The sequence below is a fragment of the Passer montanus genome, unplaced genomic scaffold, assembly GCF_014805655.1.
Source record: "Passer montanus isolate IOZ18808 unplaced genomic scaffold, ASM1480565v1 scaffold18, whole genome shotgun sequence".
Taxonomy (NCBI): Eukaryota; Metazoa; Chordata; class Aves; order Passeriformes; family Passeridae; genus Passer; species Passer montanus.
In genome coordinates, this window is record NW_024365381.1 from 1542826 (window position 1) to 1562465 (window position 19640).

General features: G+C 36.4%; 1 protein-coding gene across 11 annotated transcripts in view; it reads left to right on the forward strand.

The window, feature by feature from the left end:
- The window catches only part of HECTD1 (HECT domain E3 ubiquitin protein ligase 1), a 60845-nt gene that overhangs the window by 40029 nt on the left and 1176 nt on the right, over positions 1-19640 (forward strand). For 9 of the 11 annotated variants that reach the window (XM_039705314.1, XM_039705321.1, XM_039705315.1 and 6 more), the window contains 16 exons: positions 2326-2547; positions 4234-4367; positions 6477-6633; positions 7478-7700; positions 10133-10187; positions 10425-10607; positions 10955-11165; positions 11247-11332; positions 12889-13016; positions 14737-14938; positions 15083-15220; positions 15476-16083; positions 17750-17828; positions 17940-18033; positions 18340-18490; positions 19341-19485. In XM_039705314.1, coding sequence (XP_039561248.1) covers positions 2326-2547; positions 4234-4367; positions 6477-6633; positions 7478-7700; positions 10133-10187; positions 10425-10607; positions 10955-11165; positions 11247-11332; positions 12889-13016; positions 14737-14938; positions 15083-15220; positions 15476-16083; positions 17750-17828; positions 17940-18033; positions 18340-18490; positions 19341-19485 — 2816 coding nt within the window. The remainder of the gene's footprint in view (positions 1-2325; positions 2548-4233; positions 4368-6476; positions 6634-7477; positions 7701-10132; positions 10188-10424; positions 10608-10954; positions 11166-11246; positions 11333-12888; positions 13017-14736; positions 14939-15082; positions 15221-15475; positions 16084-17749; positions 17829-17939; positions 18034-18339; positions 18491-19340; positions 19486-19640) is intronic. The other 2 variants (XM_039705322.1, XM_039705324.1) reach the window with 2 other exon arrangements.

A 19640-nucleotide genomic window follows, 5' to 3' on the forward strand; every position in this document is an offset into this window, starting at 1 on the left:
GGTTTAGCAGTGAACGTGGCAGTGCTGGGCTAACATCTGGACTCAGTCTTTGAGGCCTCTTCCAACCTTAACAATTACATGACTCTATGCTTCCTTATTTAGAAATGTGGGGCTTGCTTTTAGCATTTTAAAATATTTTTAAATGCTGAGTGTTTTGTTTTTTTGATGGGGAGGTTTTTTTTAATGTATCCTTACATTCATGTTGTGATACTGGGGATGGGGGTGAAGTCTTTTGCAACTTGACATAAAAATGTAAGTAAGATACTTACTTACTTACTCAAAGCTTTCCAGGAATTGATCCTCTTATAGACAGATAGTGGCTTTGGTTCTGAAGTAGTTTTGTACTGAGGGGAGAGAAAAGAGATCACCTGTAAAAAACATGGTAAAATACTTCAACAGCATATTTAAAATTTCATGAATGTTTGATACAGTACACTACAAAAGCTAGAAATAAGAATGGGGCAACTTAAAAATTTAATTCTGTGATAAAAATGGTCATACTTTGTATTATCTGTCATGTAGGAAATATTTTGGTTTATGCTTTTTATATTATTAGAAACTCTAAATAGTAACTTGTGCTCCTAAAAGATATCAGAGACTAAATTTGAGCAATCTCATCAGAGTTCAATTAGAGCGATGCAAAACACTTGATTAAAAAAAAAATATTATTTGGTTTTTTTAGCCTGTTCAGGTTAAAAAAACCCAACCAACCAAACTCAAGACCAACCAAATAAAAAAATCCCCCACCATCAAACAAACCACCCACAGCAACCCAACACCCCAAAAGTCAAGACTGAAATCATCGTCAGTGAGATAAGACTCTGGACTTTCTGTACTGGTTACATTAAAAACATCGGTGTTTGCCAGAAGCTAAGTGATGTCTAGAGTAGCCAATTTCCATTTCGTCTTGAATTCAGAGCAAACAAAATGCTTAATGGCTTTTTCTGTTTTCTGTAACAGCAAAGAGTTTGCTGTTATTAATTAGCAGAGGGTGAAAGATATGAATACTGAACAACTTATTTTCAAGCTCTTGAACAACAAAAGAAAAATTCTTTGGTTATTCATTTCTATGCTTTCATAGAGAAGACCATAAGCTTATTTTATTAACCACCCTAAATTTAAAATTTGCACTTTCCCTCATCATTATACTATTACTTCACACCCCCCTGCATTGTTAAATTTTTATTTGCGAAATGTTAGCTATGTTCTTAAGGGGCAGGGATGTATGTAGTAGCTATGCAACAGAGGAGGAAAGCAGGGATAGTAACTTTTTTTTTTATTTCCCCCCCAAAAAAACCCAAATTCACTTAGGGAAGAAGCTTTGTTATATCCTTCTTCCAGGCTAATAATGTTTGCAAACTTTGGTAATAATAATATGAAATGCAGAGGTGTTTGTGGTTTGGGTTTTTTTTGTTTAAGAAAGCAATTTCTCAGTTTACATTACAGGCAATAATGAAACGTCTTTTAAAACTGAAAAACTTGCATTTGATCAAGTTCAGAAAAAGTAGATAGACTTAAATTCTTAGTATAGATGACCTCTACACTTTTTTCTCCAAACAGTGAATTTAGGTTTTTTTAGTGAGTTTAGGCTTTTTAGTGAATTTAATGAGTCTACCGCGAATTCAGGTTTTTTCAGTTGTTCACTAAAATGAGTTTACTGTTTTGTTTGTATGTACAGTAAGGTAACTTTTTAGTAGTTGTTACTTGCTTATTCTGAAAATTATTAATCATCTAACATAAGTCATATGTTTCACAGTAGTGTCAGTTCAGGTGTGTTGACTGTGATGAACATATTTTAGTAATTGTTTGAAAAATAAGTAGTTAGAGGTAATTTAAGAACCTTAGAAAAATATACAACAATTACAAGTTTCACATTTGTTTTAATATGTTCTGTTCCCAATTCTCTTATATATAATTAACTTGTTTGCACTATATAATATTGTAATTTAGATATTGGAGTTTCATTTTAGGCTTAAAGACAAATCACAATGTTGGAGTAACAGATTTTAGAAATTCTTTACATATATTGAAAATGCAATTAAGTAATTTCAGGTTTATAGTGGGATTTTGGGGATTTATTTGGTAAAATTATTTATTTCAAATGTTTGCAAGGGAATAAGCTCAGAAGTGGGCATATATGTTGTAAGGTGTGCGTTTGCATTGGGGAACTCTTCCCCTTTATAGTCTGTTGTTCTTTATTATAAAATAACACACTTAAAATTTTTCAACCCCAAATATATTTTTCAACACAGGAGTCATGCATGTAAGTTGTACTCTTCAAGTCATCAAATAATTTATTTTATCTTACCATATCTTTATCTATAGCTTCTCCTCTAATGGGTGCCCAAAGTTTTCCTAATCTGACTACAACTGGTACCACATCAACAGTGACCATGTCTACATCCAGTGTTACTAGCAGCAGCAATGTAGCTACAGCAACTACAGTTTTATCTGTTGGTCAGTCGCTTAGTAATACTCTAACTACTAGCCTAACATCAACATCTAGTGAGAGCGATACAGGGCAGGAGGCAGAATATTCTTTATATGGTAAGTTTCATTTTTAAATGAACATAAGCATTAGACTTCCCATTAATGACTTTTCCTTTTATCCTATTGTTATGATTTTCTTATATGGTAGTTTATTTACTGAAAAGTATTGAAAAGTTGAGCTCTTTGTATGGTACTTGTTCTGTAAGGCAGTAAGTAAAATATTGTTAATGTAGTAGTATTTCCTTATGTTTTCAAATCTTTATTTTCAGCAGTTTCTGTCCCATATTGCTATTATTTATGGTATAGTTTATCTAAACACTTGAATATTTTCCCTGATCAAGTTTAGTTCCTAATGTAGTTTGCATACTTACTTCTAATTACAATCAAAATCTTATTTTTTGTTGTGTTGTATAGGCTTACTACATGCAAAGTCCGATTACCTTGTATTACTCTGGTTGAAAAGCATCCACCATTAGGCACATTGTACCTTTAAACAGCTTCCATAATAGAAATTTCAAAAAATTGGAAAAACCACAAAAAATTGACAGGAGGAATGAAATTATATGATTTGACAAACAGATCCAGAGTTGTGTGCACACTATACCCTAGAAACAGACTTTAGGACAGAAGTTTGAGGCGTATGAATACAGTGAGAGAAGATATAGGTCATTTGGTCAGTAATACATAGGAATCAAGCTGATAAAATGAAGTCAAGAAAAACATGGGTTGGATATCAGAAAATACTTCCTAATGTAAAGTTTATTTACTTGTGAGATATTCTTGAAAGAAAGGTACTTGATTTATTTAAAATATTGTTGGATTAAGATTGTGTTCTATTTTGTTGCCTGTTGAAATTGCTTGAAAAATTTCTGGTCATTTCAATGGGTATTGGAATTGAACTGCTTGGAGGCAGTTGATTAATATATCTTCATATACCATTTCTCTTTACTCTTTTAATTAAGTCTAATTTGATACTTTGGGTGACACGTCTTAAGATATATCACCAACAACTGAGCAAGTAGAGTGCATTCACATATCAGGAAAGGTGATAGCAACAGTAGGAAAGGTGTTTGGGTGGTATAGATGGTTTCTATGTGCATAGAAAAGTGTAAAACTTCAAAGCTTCATCCCAATCCACTTGGGTTGCTGTGAACTTCTTTTCTAGTTTTGGGAGGTTGTTTTTTAAATCTTAGTACTAAGTGAGTAAAATGGAACTTTTCCTTCAACTTCTTGTTACAGTAATTAATTAGCAATTGAATCTTTAAGATATTACTCTTAAATGTTTATCTTATATGTCTTTTACATTGTAAGTTAAGGTCTAAACCACATGTTTGTAGTGGGAATTACATCACTCACCTGTTTTTAATATTGAGACATAGAAACAGACAATATACATTTGTGCACCATTTTCTGGTGATTTTTTGTAATCTCCTGTAAGTGTAATTATAAAATGTTATAATCAAATGAGAAATAGATCACTCTTGCTGATCACTATTAATTGTACCATTAGTACCTGTTTCTGTAGTTATGCTATTGACTAGGTCCATGAACTTTTTAACAGGTGTATGCTTTTATTACATCTTTTATTCCTGTTCTGCAATAAGCACTTAAACCTTTTTGTGGTTTAAGTGAGATTTGTTTTTACACTCTTCCCAATGCTTCTGTTGTTTATTTTAAAAATTCTGCTTTAAAAGTTATTCTTTTCTTTTGTTCTGTATGTAAATATATATATGTGTGTTATAGATTTTCTTGATAGCTGCCGAGCTAGTACTCTGTTGGCAGAGTTAGATGATGATGAGGATCTACCTGAGCCAGATGAAGAAGATGATGAAAACGAAGATGACAACCAAGAAGATCAAGAATATGAAGAAGTTATGGTATGGTATAGTTAGCATCGATGATATCTTAATTGACTAACAGGTGCTTTAAAAATCCACAGATTTTTTTTGGAAATAGGAAGTCCTAGCTACAATATCTCCATTAGTTAAAACAAATTTATTTAGATTCATTTAGTTTCTTGCATGTGGTCAAAACCACAAGAAAAGTGTTTTTAAACACTCATCATACCCAAGACCTTACAGGTGAGAGTTAATGTCTTAAACCAGGCTGGGAACAGGTTGACAGACGGTAGAAATGGTGGATCGCTAGTTCACAGGCTGATGAAATGGTATAACAGTGGATATATAATGCACACTGCTACATTTTGTAATTATTCCATTTTGGGGTGTGTTTAACTGTAATCCTCTATGAAGTAAAAGATTTCCAGAGGAAATCTCTCTCTTTTAAAGAATACCCCCAAAACCCCAACCAAAAAACCATTGAGGTAGGGGCTAGACAAAACCCAGCATGGCAGTTCACATGGTTCTTGCCTAGACTATCAGGAGTTCTGGCTTTTCATTTGGTTGTTCTTTAATGGTACGACTATTGCTTGGTCTTCTGCTATCACTGAAGTGATCAGAATGAATAATGCAGAATCTGAGAGGAAAAATACAAGGCTTCACTAATGCTAATTTAATGTTTTATGGAATAAAAATAAATATTGTTTTATGGAAATATAGAAAATTAATATTGTAATATATTTATTTCATTTGAACCAAAATATGTAGCATTTTAACTTCCATGTTTGTGGTTTTAATAAAAACTCAGGTACATGACAAAAAATCTTGTTGTTTCTGCACAAAGTTAGGAAAGTACAGTACAACTTAAGTGGATCTACAGTGCAGACAGTAACTTTAGTTTGTAGAATGTTGATCAGTTTTAAAAAAACAATTAAATGGAGTTACTGTTGTTGCTCATGGGAAGTAGCAGAAATAGCTTAAATAGACTTTGCATTAGATTACACAGGAAGAAGCAGGTCTGAAAAGAAAATTTTCCTTTCTTGGGTTCCAGTACTTTCCCTTCTGATATACCATGCAATTCTTCTCAATGAGAAGTTGAACAGATTAAAAGCTTCTTGTAGAAAATTCATAACCAATTAATACTTGATAAAGTTTATTCCCCCCCCCCCCAAAATAGTTATAGTATTTTGATATTTGATTTAATCTCTGGATAAAATGTGTATACATTATATATCAGTGTATATATACACTTTGGAAAAAAGTGTATATACACTTTTTTTTTGTATATACACTTTTTTCATGCTATAATTAGATTTTTGCTTCTGTTTTCAAAAAAATAAATATGTTTATTTTGACATCACTGGATGTATGTAAACTTCTGGTATTGCAAAGTTTGTGGAATATGCAAAACATGGACACCAAATTCGCTAGTCTACAGTACTCTGTATTTTCTTATGTTCTGGTTCTTTCATGGAAAGTTTAATTCTTTCCAGAAACTATAAATACACCTGTATTTTATCAGAAAATTAACATAATGGAGACGTAATGGGTAAGATGGACAAGAACCACAGTGGGTCATCTGGTCCATCCTCCCTGCTCAGTCAGGGTCCTCCTAGAGCACATGGCACAGGATTGTGTCTGGATGGTTCTTGAATATCTCCAGGTTGGCACACAAGCTGTCTCAGTGTGTGTTTACTCACACACTAAAGTTCTCCCTCATGTTCAGGTGGAACTTCTGTGCATCAGTTTCTATCTCTTGTCCTGTTGCTTGGCACCACTGAGAAGAGCCTGGATCCATCTTTTTGACACTATCTCATCAGATACTGACAGACATTGATGAGGTCCCCTCTCATTTGCCTGTTCTTGAGGCTGAACAGGCCCAGCTCCCCCAGACTTCCTCATAAGAGGGGTGCTCCAGTCCCTTAATCATATTTGTAGCCTCCACAAGGCTTCTCCCGTAGCTTCATGTCTTTCCTGACACAGCACTCCAGATGCAGCCTTACCAGAGCTGAGTAGAGTTGCAGTTTAGTGTGTGACTACTATATTCATGAACTCTTAATTTTTTTATCAAATTATTCTCTTTAGCAGAATCAAAAAAACAGCTAGTGTTTTTGGGGTTGTTTTTGTTTGCTTTTTTTTTTTAATTAGGAAGAAGAAGAGTATGAAACCAAAGGAGGCCGTCGAAGAACATGGGATGATGATTATGTATTGAAACGACAGTTTTCTGCCTTGGTTCCTGCTTTTGACCCAAGACCTGGTCGTACTAATGTGCAACAGACAACTGACCTAGAAATCCCTCCACCAGGTATGCTGACAAAGTATGTGATGCTTAGTCTGGCTTTAGGATGGAGATTCACTGTTAAGTGCCTACTGGATCTGGTGTTGCTATCACTCTTAATCAGTACAACATGCTCTTGTGGCTGTGTGGCTTCTCTCTGTTTGAATGAGAGTTTCGTCTTTGTCTGCAGATCTAAGCATTATTGAGGGAAAAGTAAATTAAGTGCTGTGTAAAATAAGCAAACGTAGGAATTTAACTAGGATCATCATGATAAACAATAAAATCTCTTGATATGTTAAAGATGTGCTAAAGATGCCTGGTTCAACCTGCAGGGACTTAACTGTGTTAAAGCTACCCAGAACCGATTTGATTGGAGAGGGTGTGCTGAAACAATGCAAAGCTGAGGCAGGGGCAAGGTAATGCAGTGATGGAGCAGTGTTTATGGTCAGCAGCACAGCACCTGATCTTGCTCCTTGGCTCCTTAGTTCATTCTTGTTCAGCGTGGTGGATGTACTCAGTGTTCATTACAGAGGAATAAGTAGGTTTTAGCATATGTGGAAATAAACCACTGCTAATTTTGAAGAACTGAAAGGAAGGTACTGTGTAGGAAAAGAATGCATGTGCTGTGATAATATAGAAGATGTTACCAAGATATAGGAATCAGTAGGGATTTCAGAAATTCCAGTTAATTTTATTCTCATAAAGAAATGGTTCAGTCATAGTTTAATTCATAGTTAGAACTCAGTCTCATCTCTTTGTCATGTGTGCAGTAAGTCATTACACTTCCTTATTGAACCACGTTATTGATGTTTAAGCCACCTTGTCATGCATTATGTATTTTGTGTTAAGGGTTCTCAAATGATTTTTGCAGGTACACCTCACTCAGAACTCTTGGAAGAGGTTGAGTGCATGCCTTCGCCACGTTTAGCACTTACCTTGAAAGTTTCGGGTCTTGGAACAACTCGAGAAGTGGAACTGCCCCTAACAAACTTCCGATCCACCATCTTTTACTATGTACAGAAATTGTTACAGCTTTCCTGTAATGGCAGTGTGAAATCAGACAAACTTAGACGTATTTGGGAGCCAACATACACGTAAGCTCACCAGTTCATTATTCTGTGCAGAGAACACTGTGACTGATTAGGAAATGGATATTAATTTTTTAACTCCTGCTCTGTAATAAGCAATGCTACAATTTGATTTTTTTGGTGTTTATGTCAGGATGTTATTACTGGTTTTAAAACTACTGCTGTGCAAAACCAGGGGGAAAAAATCATGACCTTTAGGGATCTGCCTGGAAAAATCCCATGGGGTTATAGTCCTAGCAAAAAGAGAAGTTCAGGAGAGTTGATTTTTTTTCAAGGATCACTTTCTCCAGACTTAAGAACAGTCCAACCCAATACATGGGAAGTCAGACAGAGTCAGTAGGAGACCTGCATGGATTAACAAAAAAGCATGAAAGGGAAGAATGCAAGGAGTGGAAGAAGGGTCAGGTGATCTAGGAGGAATCCTAGTTGTCCCAACTTGAAGGCAGAGCATTAGGAAAGCTAGAGCACATCTGGAGTTGAATCTGGTGATATGGCAAAAGGTTAGTGAACGCTTACATACAAGTCCATTGGACCCAGTGGAATGTACCCATGGGAGCTGGCCATTCTCTGTTATCTTTGGAAGGTTGCGAGGGTCGGGAGATACTGCTGAGGACTGGAGAAAAGGAAGTGTCGTTCCTGCTTCCCACAAAGGCAGGAAAGATCTAGGGAATTACAAACCGGTCACTCTTTCATCCCTGGAAAGGTGATGGAGATAGTCCTGGAAACCATTTTCAAATGATGAAGGATAAGGTGATTGGAAGTAGGTGGCATGGATTTATGAAGAGAAAATCATGCTTAACCAGCCTTATAGCCTTTTACTGTATGCCTAGCTCAGTGGAGGAGAAGAAAGCAGCAGATGTTATTTTCCTCAGCTTTAAGAAGGCTTTTAACGCTTTCTCTCTCTGACAAACTTCGAAAGCATGGACTAGATAGGGTCTGAAAAATGTCTGAACTGCTGGGCGCAGATGGTTGTGGTCCTTGGTGTAAAGGCCAGCTGGTGTACCCCAAGGGTTGATGCGAGTCCAGGACTGTTTAAACATCTACATTAGTGGACTGTATTCATGGGTCAGAGCAGACCCTCAGCTTCCAGGCAAGACCAAACTGGGGAGGAGTCACTGTTGGACCAGATGGTTGTGCTGCCATTCTAAGAGACCTCATCATGCTGGAGAAATGGGGAGACAGGAGTTTTGTGACATTTCACTAAGGGAGATGTAAAGTATGTCACCTGGGGAAAAGTAACTCTGCGTGTGCCAGTCCAGGCTGGGGGCCAGCTGGCTGCAAAGGAGGGTGCTGAAAAAGGCCCTGGGGGTCTGGGTGGATATAAAGTTAAACATGAGCTAGCTGTGGACCCTGGTAGCAAAGATCAGTAACACCCTGGGCTGCATTAGGAGGGTTGAGTGAGGTGATCATCCCCATCTGCTCAGCACTGGTGAGATACACCTGCAGTGCTGTGTCCCAGTTCAGGGCTCCTCAGTACCAGAGGGACATGGACACTGGATTGAGTCTAGCAAGGGGCTGCTAGGATGATTAAAAGGCTGATTGCTTCTGGCATACAAAGAGAAGTCTGAGAGATCTGTGTCTGTCTAGACTGGAGGAAAAAGGACTTGTGGGCTCTTACTGATGTGTATGAATACCTGATGGAGGACATAGGGAAGCCACATGTGGACATGTGAAAGGACAAGAAGAAAAAAGGGCTCAAACTGAAACACATGAAATTCTATTTAAACATGATATTTTACAGCCCTTCCTACCTCAGTTATTTTCTCAATGTTAATTTGACCTTACTAGCTTTATAGTAATAGACAGAAATTGTAAGACTATATGATGGGGAGTGTTTTCCATTTACCACCCTAATCAATGTAACTTCTGTCATACTGGAAGAATGATGTATATGGAAACGACAACTGCAGTAAGGAGAAGTGCAGTATTATTTATTGTAATTCAGATTTCATCAGTGCTTTTGTGTTGCACCTATTTTCTGAGTTGTGTTCTGTCAAAAATTGCATGTTTGAACAGTTTGAAAACAAACTGTTTTCTAGTTAGAAAACATGAGAAATATTTGTAAATGTGTATGTCTTCTAAGTTAATGCACAGCAAGCGTCCCTCGGACTTCAAAATTTTAAAGAGTTGATGCATGTGTAGTGAAAAATCTAAAGTTGATTTGGAAATTGGCACAATGAAGATTGTTTGATTACTCAAGTCTCACTTAAGGAAACATAAATACTTTGGAAGATAAATACCAACATCATGAAAATAGAACTTGAGAAATTTGCTGCCTCGGGGTGTCTCATATGTTTAGTGCAGCAAGAGCAGCTGCTGTTGCTGTTTTACATCATGTTATCTAAATGTCACTGATACCTAGCAAGTCAATGTATAACCTGACAATTTAGAGGATGTGCTGTGAGTATGAAGTATTAATTCATTGTTTTGATGTCTAGAATCATGTACAGAGAAATGAAGGATTCTGATAAAGAGAAAGAAAGTGGAAAAATGGTAAGACCTACTTCTCTGCCTTCATGTTTTATGGCTGTTTTAATAAAAGCAAAATAAATATCGTTGCAGTTTTTGAAATGCTACATTAAAAAAAACTAACAGTTTTCAATTACTTGAAGAATTAGTGAGTATATTTGTAAATGCATGCTCCTTTAAAAAAAGACATGATATATTGCATGTGAAATTTTAAAGACTTTACAATCAGGAAAAACCAACATTTGGTGGTTCCTGTTGTAGGGTTGCTGGTCAGTAGAGCATGTGGAGCAGTACCTTGGCACTGATGAATTACCAAAGAATGACTTGATAACCTACCTGCAGAAGAATGCAGACTCAGCTTTCCTGCGCCACTGGAAATTAACCGGCACTAATAAAAGTATTAGGAAAAACAGAAATTGTTCCCAGCTCATAGCTGCATACAAGGTATATGTCTGCATCCAAACGTTTTTTATAATGAATGGCTGTGTGCTTTGTTTTGCAGCTTTAAAGATTCTTGTGGAGGGAGAGCTGTGGTATTTATAGGGAAATTGAATGTTCAAAAGCCAGTTTCAAGTTTAGGTTTTGCTGCTCTTGCCTTTTTATTTTAATGTCTTCTGTTAAAAATAGTTTTATTAAAATGCATTTGAATCATGATTTGCACCATGCACAGTGTGATTAGGTGTTAAGTTTGAGCACAGTAACTGTTTTGATTTTTTCAAGTTAACTTGGAATAGAGTCCTAAAGACAGCAACACACAGAGTTTTCATTCTTAATCATTCTCTTTTTTACAGGACTTCTGTGAACATGGATCAAAATCTGGATTGAGTCAAGGGGCCATTTCTACTCTTCAAAATTCTGATATCCTTAGTTTGGCCAAGGAACAACCCCAGGCCAAAGCTGGCAGTGGACAGAACTCCTGTGGAGTAGAAGATGTTCTGCAGTTACTTAGAATTTTGTATATAGTTGCCAGTGACCCTTACACAACACGGACTTCTCAGGAAGGTAACTTAGTTAATTTGCACAGCTTCTGAAATATTTTAATGAAAAGAAATAAAGGAAAATTTTTCTCTTGATTATTTTCAGAAGGAGATGAGCATCCTCAGTTTAACTTTCCACCAGATGAATTCACAAGTAAAAAAATTACTACAAAGATTCTGCAACAGATTGAGGTATTGCACTAATACATTATATACAGTGTATATATGTAGTATTGTTCTTAGGACTCTGTTATTCTCTTCCTTACTTTGGCTCTTTGAAATTGTTGGTTTTTTGGCATTTTTGATTCTTGAATTCTTTCATACATATTTTCTTCCTTATATTTTGAATGAGTAAATTCTGTAAGAAAAGACTAATTGGAATAAAACTATGCCATTTGTTTTTGTGCAAAGCATACAAAACTTTTTTTACTTCATGTATTTTGGTTATGAATAATAATAATCATATTTTTTCTGTACCAGACATCAGTGTCAGAAGGTAGTGTATGTATGTCTGCCTGATGATAATGTAAAAAAGATAATTGATTATGTTAGGGTTCACAGACATTTTATTACTCATACATTCTACATGAACCTTTCAAAAAAGGCATTTAGAAAACATCCTATTTGTAACACATTAGTTAGATGCATTAAAAGGAAAACTTTGGGATGTAGTATTCATTAAAACTACATTTTCTTCAACAAAGATTAAAGAAGATTCTTAGTTTAGTTAGCCCTTGTGTATTTTTTGATGTTCAGGGTTTGTTTTTTTTAACAGTCATATTGTCCTGATTATGTGTTTTAGAAAAAGTTCCAATTTTTTGTGTTCTTTCAAAGATTGTTCTGGCACTGTGAACGTCCTTGTGGTAATAATTTCTGTAGAATAGTTTATTATAATTGTATTTCAGAAGGGACTGTAATAATATTTCAAGGGGATAATTTTCTACAATCAAGTTTCTTTAATGTCTTGTAATATTGGTAATATCTAGTTATTTTGGGGCAAAACTCAGGAGTAATTCTTTCCAGGTAATTGGGTACTTAGATCTCCCCACAGTGCTTTGAGTAGTGTAAATCCCAGAGATTTACTACAGCTTTTAGTGCCTGTGTCAAAGCACCCTGTGTCCACTCTTAAGTCCTAGAAAGTTTATGAACTTAGAATCACAGAATACGCCAAGTTGAAAGGGATTCATTTGGATCATTGAGTCCAGCTCTTGGATCTGTGCAGGACATCTCAAGCATCACATGCTGTGCCTGAGAGCATTTTCTAAATGCTTCTTGAACCCTGTCAGGCTGGTGCTTGACTGCTTTGCTGGGGAGCCTCTTGAGTGCCCAACCACCCTCTGGGTAAACAATCTTTTCATTATATCTACCCTAAGTCTCCCCTGACTCAACTTCAGGCCATTTCCTTGAGTCCTGTCACTGTCACCACAAGAAAGAGATCAGTGCCTGCCCCTTCTTTTCCCCTCATGAGGAAGTTATAGACTGCAGCGAGGTCTCTCCTCAGTCTCCTCCACGCTGAACAGACCAAGTGAGCTCAGCTGCTCCTCATACAGCTTCCATATTGATAGCTCTTAAAAGGGGGAAAAAATCTCAGTTGCTGAGAAGAAACTTACTCGAGCACAGATAAAATCTCTGTACTTGGGTGTAGGTGTGTTTGCTGTGTGTGTACCTAGTTATGAACTTGTTGGGACCACCTAAGTCAAGCATTACTAACACTGGTGGGTTTTTTTATTCCTTGCATTAAACTACAGGAGCCCTTGGCACTAGCAAGTGGAGCTTTGCCAGACTGGTGTGAGCAACTAACAAGCAAGTGTCCTTTCTTAATTCCGTTTGAAACGAGACAGTTGTACTTCACATGTACAGCATTTGGAGCATCAAGGTAAAAAAAAAATACAAGAAGTATGATTGCTTCCTTTTAATTTTTTACATATAACAGTTTCTAAATTGCTGATTTCCAGAAGGACCTTAATCCTCGTGAGACAAGTTTTTCTTGCCAAATCTGAATAATTTTGGATAATGGAAGGAAGAAGATGGAAAAGCTCAGAATGACAAGGAATTTCATTTAACTTCAGCTGAAGACTTGCTTGTGTACTTATAGCCAGGTTATCCTGTTGCCCAATTTGTCTGGGTTGCAGTTCATTGCATAAAGGGCAGCAAAATAGAAAACATTTGGAGAATCATAGGAACTACAAGTTTTTTTGAAACACATACATTTTTATAGTTCCAGCAACTTGTGATTGTTTTGGTTCATTTATTTTTAATTCATTAATGTTTTAACAAAGCAGAAGAAAACTAAGAAAAATAGGCTATTTTGAAAGTAGCTGTAAGCTATCTCATGGAACTGGAGGAAAACCAGACGAAAACATTTAAGGGTATCCTCTAGAGTTCTTTGTTACTTGAGAATCATTAGTATTTTGATTGCAGCAGTCATAACTTTTAGGATATGTAGACAAGTGTAAACCTTTTTGCTCGTGTATTTTTTGTAACAAGAAGGAAGAATTAGTTTTTGAGGGTTTTCTTGGCTGTTGCTACACTTTGTTTTCCAAATCAAATGGTAGAGGGAGAGTTGCCAAAATTACTGTTTTGTCTTACACGCAGTAGAAGTGTCTCATGAGGAATGTAAAATGAGGTATTTAAAAAGAAAGAAAAAGGAAGAGAAGAAAAGGTATTAACTTGCAAGACATTGGTTTAAATCTTTCTATTATGTAAAAATTTTAACTTCTACAGAAAGATGGTCCATATGTTAGGGTCTTTTTCATTTTGTTTTGGAAGAAGGTAATTCTTAGAGAAGCTGCATTTAAAAGAGATTCCTCAGGAAACATTGCATGTTATTTACTTTGTAAGTGAAGAACTTTCTTAAGCTCTTAAAGTACTGGAAATAGTTCTCGAAACTCATCTATTCTGTATGAACTCATCTATTCTGTGTGTGTGTAAACTCTGTCTGTCATGGCATGTGGCTGTATTTGCAAAACAATCAACAGATGGTAGCTTTGAAGATAGTCTATGGCTACATAGATGATAATACATACAAAAATTTGGAAATATGACTTTGTGTAAGTACTGCTATTAAAGGTAGCTATTCTTCACTGATATGGGTCTATTTGTGTGTGATTGCAGTTGAACTTTGGTTCTCTGTTGCTCTAAGGAGTGTGCAAGTAAATAACTGCAAAACTTGGTCAGTGTCAATGGAGTGATGTGCAACTGCCTTACAGTATATAGTGAAAGGTGTAATCTGTGTCTATAGCAGTTTTGAGCATCTGTGATTAAAAGTTCAACAGTAAATGCTACACTTTCTTCTTTCCACTGTAATGTGAAAACTATAGGAATTCAGATCAAGAATTGTATCTTTTCATTGGTGCTATCATCAGAATCTGGCACTTATATTAGAAATTATTTTGTTTTTTGACTTCATAAAATATGAAGCAGCCCATATTTTGGGGCATTTCAGGCTGATAAATAGTTTAGTTTTGTTTATAACTAAAAAAAATTAGGACGCAATTAGTGTTTAGCAAGTCGCTTTTTATCGGTGACTGCTTTCAAGTTTTCATGCTGGAAGACATGGAATTTTTAAAAAACTGGTGTTTGTTTTTTTTTCCCAGAGCAATTGTATGGCTGCAGAACAGACGTGAAGCCACTGTGGAACGGACAAGGACCACGAGCACAGTGCGACGCGATGATCCGGGGGAATTCAGAGTTGGACGCCTCAAACATGAAAGAGTGAAAGTTCCGCGAGGTGAATCCTTGATGGAATGGGCAGAAAATGTCATGCAGATTCATGCAGACAGAAAATCTGTTCTAGAGGTAAAGCATATCTGCCTAGCAGAGCGAGGTTAGATAGCTATTTCTAATGTACTGGACAGGATATTGAATATCCTGTTCCATAATCAATGCTGAACATTTCACTAGGATTTTCTTTTACTATTAATTTTCCTTACATTTTTCTAGGTTGAGTTTTTAGGGGAGGAAGGAACAGGCCTGGGTCCTACCTTGGAATTTTATGCATTGGTGGCAGCAGAATTTCAGAGGACAGATTTGGGAGCTTGGCTTTGCGATGATGATTTTCCAGATGATGAGTCCCGACAGGTACATTTTCATTTGTATTTTAAACTGAGTACTTGTGTAAAAAAAAAAGAAAAACAAGCTAGACATCCAGGAAAGAAGAAAACGTGTTCATACAGCAGCTAGTCATCATGGTCAGGAATGATCACTCTGGTCCACAGATTGTTTTTTTAATTCTTCTCTTTTTAACAGAGCAGTAGAGTATAAGAAGTTAGTGCAACTGTCTAGTTAAATCCACTTTTAACCATGTCTGCTTTTTTTGTCTGTCTCTTAAATCAGGTTGATATTGGTGGTGGATTGAAACCACCTGGCTACTATGTACAGAGATCATGTGGACTGTTTACAGCACCATTCCCACAAGATAGTGATGAACTTGAAAGAATAACCAAACTCTTCCATTTCCTTGGAATTTTCTTGGCTAAATGCATTCAGGACAATAGACTTGTGGATTTACCCATTTCTAAGCCTTTTTTTAAACTCATGTGTATGGGGGACATTAAAAGTAACATGAGTAAGTTGATATATGAATCACGGGGTGACAGAGACTTGCACTGTACTGAAAGTCAGTCAGAGGCTTCTACAGAAGAAGGACATGATTCCTTGTCAGTAGGAAGTCTGGAAGAAGACTCCAAATCAGAATTTATTCTTGATCCACCAAAACCTAAGCCTCCTGCCTGGTTTAATGGAATTTTGACATGGGAAGACTTTGAATTAGTAAACCCACATAGAGCTAGGTTTCTAAAAGAAATTAAGGACCTTGCAATTAAAAGACGTCAAATTCTAAGCAACAAAAATCTGTCAGAAGATGAAAAGAACACAAAACTGCAGGAATTAATGCTGAAGAACCCATCAGGTTCGGGGCCTCCCCTTAGCATAGAGGATTTGGGGTAAGTTTTCATATTTATTTATAGATAGGCAAACAGTCTTGTGTTAGAGGAAGAAGCCAATATATAATTACAAATGAATTAGTAATGAAACTCAGCTTTAAATAGCATAATTGCAAGGGGGAATCCATAGAGATGCAGCCATATTATTTTTCTTTGGTTTGAGGATATGTTCTCTTCTCACTTGCTCAATTTCCTAGTCTTAAATGTGGTTATGTTGCAGTGATGTGTGCCTCTGGAAACATAAATACTTGTAAAAACAACTGCTTGTAAAATCACGGCTTTAAAAAAAGGGCAATTCAGTAATTTCTTTGCTATGATAACTTGAAATTTATCAAGTTTTTTGGAGAGCTTTTAAAGAGGACAGATTGACATCTCAGATTGTGTTCCTAGTACAATGTTTAAATCCATGTTAAACAGAGCATGTGTTGACTTTTAGTAACTGTAAAAAACAAAGTACTCATACCTGTGTAAACCCATGTCAGGATGTCATCCTCCCTAGTTTCAAATATTTCCTTTGAAACAACAGTTTTTCTACCATTAATATTACAGGTTATTTGTTATAATCATATTATACAAAAATTGTATATAATCATATAACATGTCAGGATGTCATCCTCCCTAGTTTCAAATATTTCCTTTGAAACAACAAAGGTTTTTCTACCATTAATATTACAGATTATTTGTTATAATCATATTATGCCACAAAAATTGTTTAGTGTCAGAGTTCAGTAATTACTTATGGCCTTGGAATCATAGACTGTCCTGAGCTGAAAGGAATCCCCAAAGATCAACCTGCACAGCACCATCCCTAGGAGTCACACCCTGTGTCTGAGAGCGTTTTCCAAACACTTCTTGAACTCTGTCTGCCTGGTGCTGTGATCCCTTCCCTGGGGAGCCTGTTCCAGTGCCAAACCACCCTCTGGCTGAAGAACGTTTTTCTAATATCCAACATAAATCTCCCCTGACACAGCTTGAGGCCATTCCTTCATGTCCTGTCACTGTCACCACAAAGAAGAGATCAGTGCCTGCCCCTCCTCTTCCCTTCATGAGGAAGTTGTAACTGCAATGAGGGCTCCCCTCAGTCTCCTTTTCTCCAGGCTGAACAGACCAAGTGACCTCAGCCTAGACCTGGCTTCCTTTCTAGACCCTTCCCCATCTTTGTATCCCTTCTGTCAGTGATCTCTAATAGCTTCATATCCTCAAAGGCCTTGTGGAGTTCAGCCTGGCTTGTTACAGAGAGAAAGCAAGTAGCACTGTTGAAGGGCCTAAATGGCTAATAGTTCAAATGGCTCTGTAATTGTTATTGCTGGAATTTAATGGAAATTATTTTTCTGAATTTGTGAACGAAATTAAATGGTTTGAATAGTTTTGAAGCTGATAGCTCTAAGATATCAGATTTATGAAATTTTCAGTGGTTATCAAATCCAAATAGAGAGTGAGAACATGCATTTGCATGCCATATGTTTGAAACACATATCTGTGTAGTCCATTACTGTTTGTAGTTCTGTGCTTTTCTATATACATGAACAATGGTTCAAAGTGTTCCACTCACAATGGTTTGAAATCCAGTGGGGTGCTTTTGGGTGTGACAGGTTGTAAATCTGGTGTGTTTACAAAAGCAGTAGCAGACTTGTTTTCAGTTATTAACTACCTTTGTATTTTGAAGTTTAAATTTTCAGTTTTGCCCTTCATCCAAAGTATATGGGTTTACAGCTGTGGATCTCAAACCAGGTGGTGAAGATGAGGTAAGAGAATAACCTACCTTTACAATTGAACCAGCAGTTAAATTTTTATTGTCTCAACAACAACTTTAGTGAACAGTGAGTTCTTAGAATATCTATCTACTGTCTTTGCAGACTGTAACAATGGATAATGCAGAGGAGTATGTAGATCTCATGTTTGACTTCTGCATGCATACTGGTATACAGAAACAAATGGAGGCCTTCAGAGGTAAATATAACTTAATACATGTTGTTAAGTGGAATAATGGGTGTTTAGGGTATGTGGGTTTAAAGTGGTGGCATAGAATGGCTTTCAAAAAAAAACTTTTTACTTAAGAATGCAATAGGTAAGATATTAATTTCAGAATACCTTTGCATTAGTTAAGCTGTTTTTAATTGTGAAGATGTCCCACTTACCTTAATTAAGAAACTATTGATTGATTCTGGTTTGACTAAAATTCAACTTAAATGCTGACATTATTTTATAAACATTATTTGGACTCATTTTTATAACTCTATCTTGTGTAAATTAAAGATGGCTTCAATAGAGTGTTTCCAATGGAGAAGCTGAGTTCCTTCAGCCATGAAGAGGTTCAGATGATTCTGTGTGGAAATCAATCACCTTCTTGGGCAGCTGAGGATATCATCAATTACACCGAACCCAAACTGGGATATACAAGAGATAGGTACTTTTTTTCTTAGTGATTTTAAAATAGTAGCTAAAAGAAAATGTTAAGTGGCAGAATGTCCCGGATGTTCATTAGATGAAGATGCCAAATTTGATGAAAGTGGTGGTTACTGAAGAGAAGGTGATTGTCTAAAATCGTGGGAAACAACCATGTGTTACAACAGATAGGTTAGAAAGTACTTGGTAGTTTTGTGATGAGAGAAGGTAAAAAAATTACTCAAATACAAGTAACTAATGAACACATAATGGCAGCTAATACAGATTACTAAAAATAGATTTTAGAGGTTTTATTCTCATATCTGAGAATAGTTATAATTTTTTTTCTGGCCGTGCCCAGTTGTTACTTTGCCCATATTTCTTACTCCTTTCTCGAGGTGTAGTTAAAAAAAGAAAGTGTACTATGCAGGAGACAAATACACTTACTGGTGGTTGGCTGTCAGAAGGTGGTCTTGATGTTTTTGGGTTTGTTGGGTTTGGGTTTTGCTGCTTGTCATGTTTAGTAGCGATAACATAAAAAACTTCTGGAACTGTATTAGAATAAGCCTGCTGAAATGTTTGAGCTCTACTTCTCTACCCTGTCAAATGCATTCAAATGCAAGATACCTAAATAACACCCCAAGATTGTACTTACATTTTTTTGTGTAATACTCTGCAAGGAGATTAAAGACTATTTCTTTGGATTTAAGGATGTTTTATTCTTAATAATCAACAGGCCCTAGATTCTTACAATGTCTGCTTAAATGTGACTAAAGATTGCAATTCTACTGTGTCAAGTTAAGAGAAATTTTAAAACCCCCCACCACTCTCTCCTAGTGTTATCAGAACTAATTGTTTTACTTTATTTTAAGCCCTGGATTCCTTCGATTTGTGAGAGTCTTGTGTGGAATGTCTTCGGATGAGAGGAAGGCTTTTCTGCAGTTCACCACTGGCTGTTCGACACTCCCCCCAGGAGGGCTGGCAAACCTCCACCCCCGGCTCACCGTTGTGCGCAAGGTACGGCGTCCCCGGGCCACGCTTGGGGCCAGCTGCTTTGCCTTGGCACTGCAGGGGTTTCTACATTAACAATGATGCTTTATATTTTAGTTATTTAATTCATGGCAGTATGCTAAGGTTTCAATACTAACCTCTTGTTTCCTCTGATACCATAT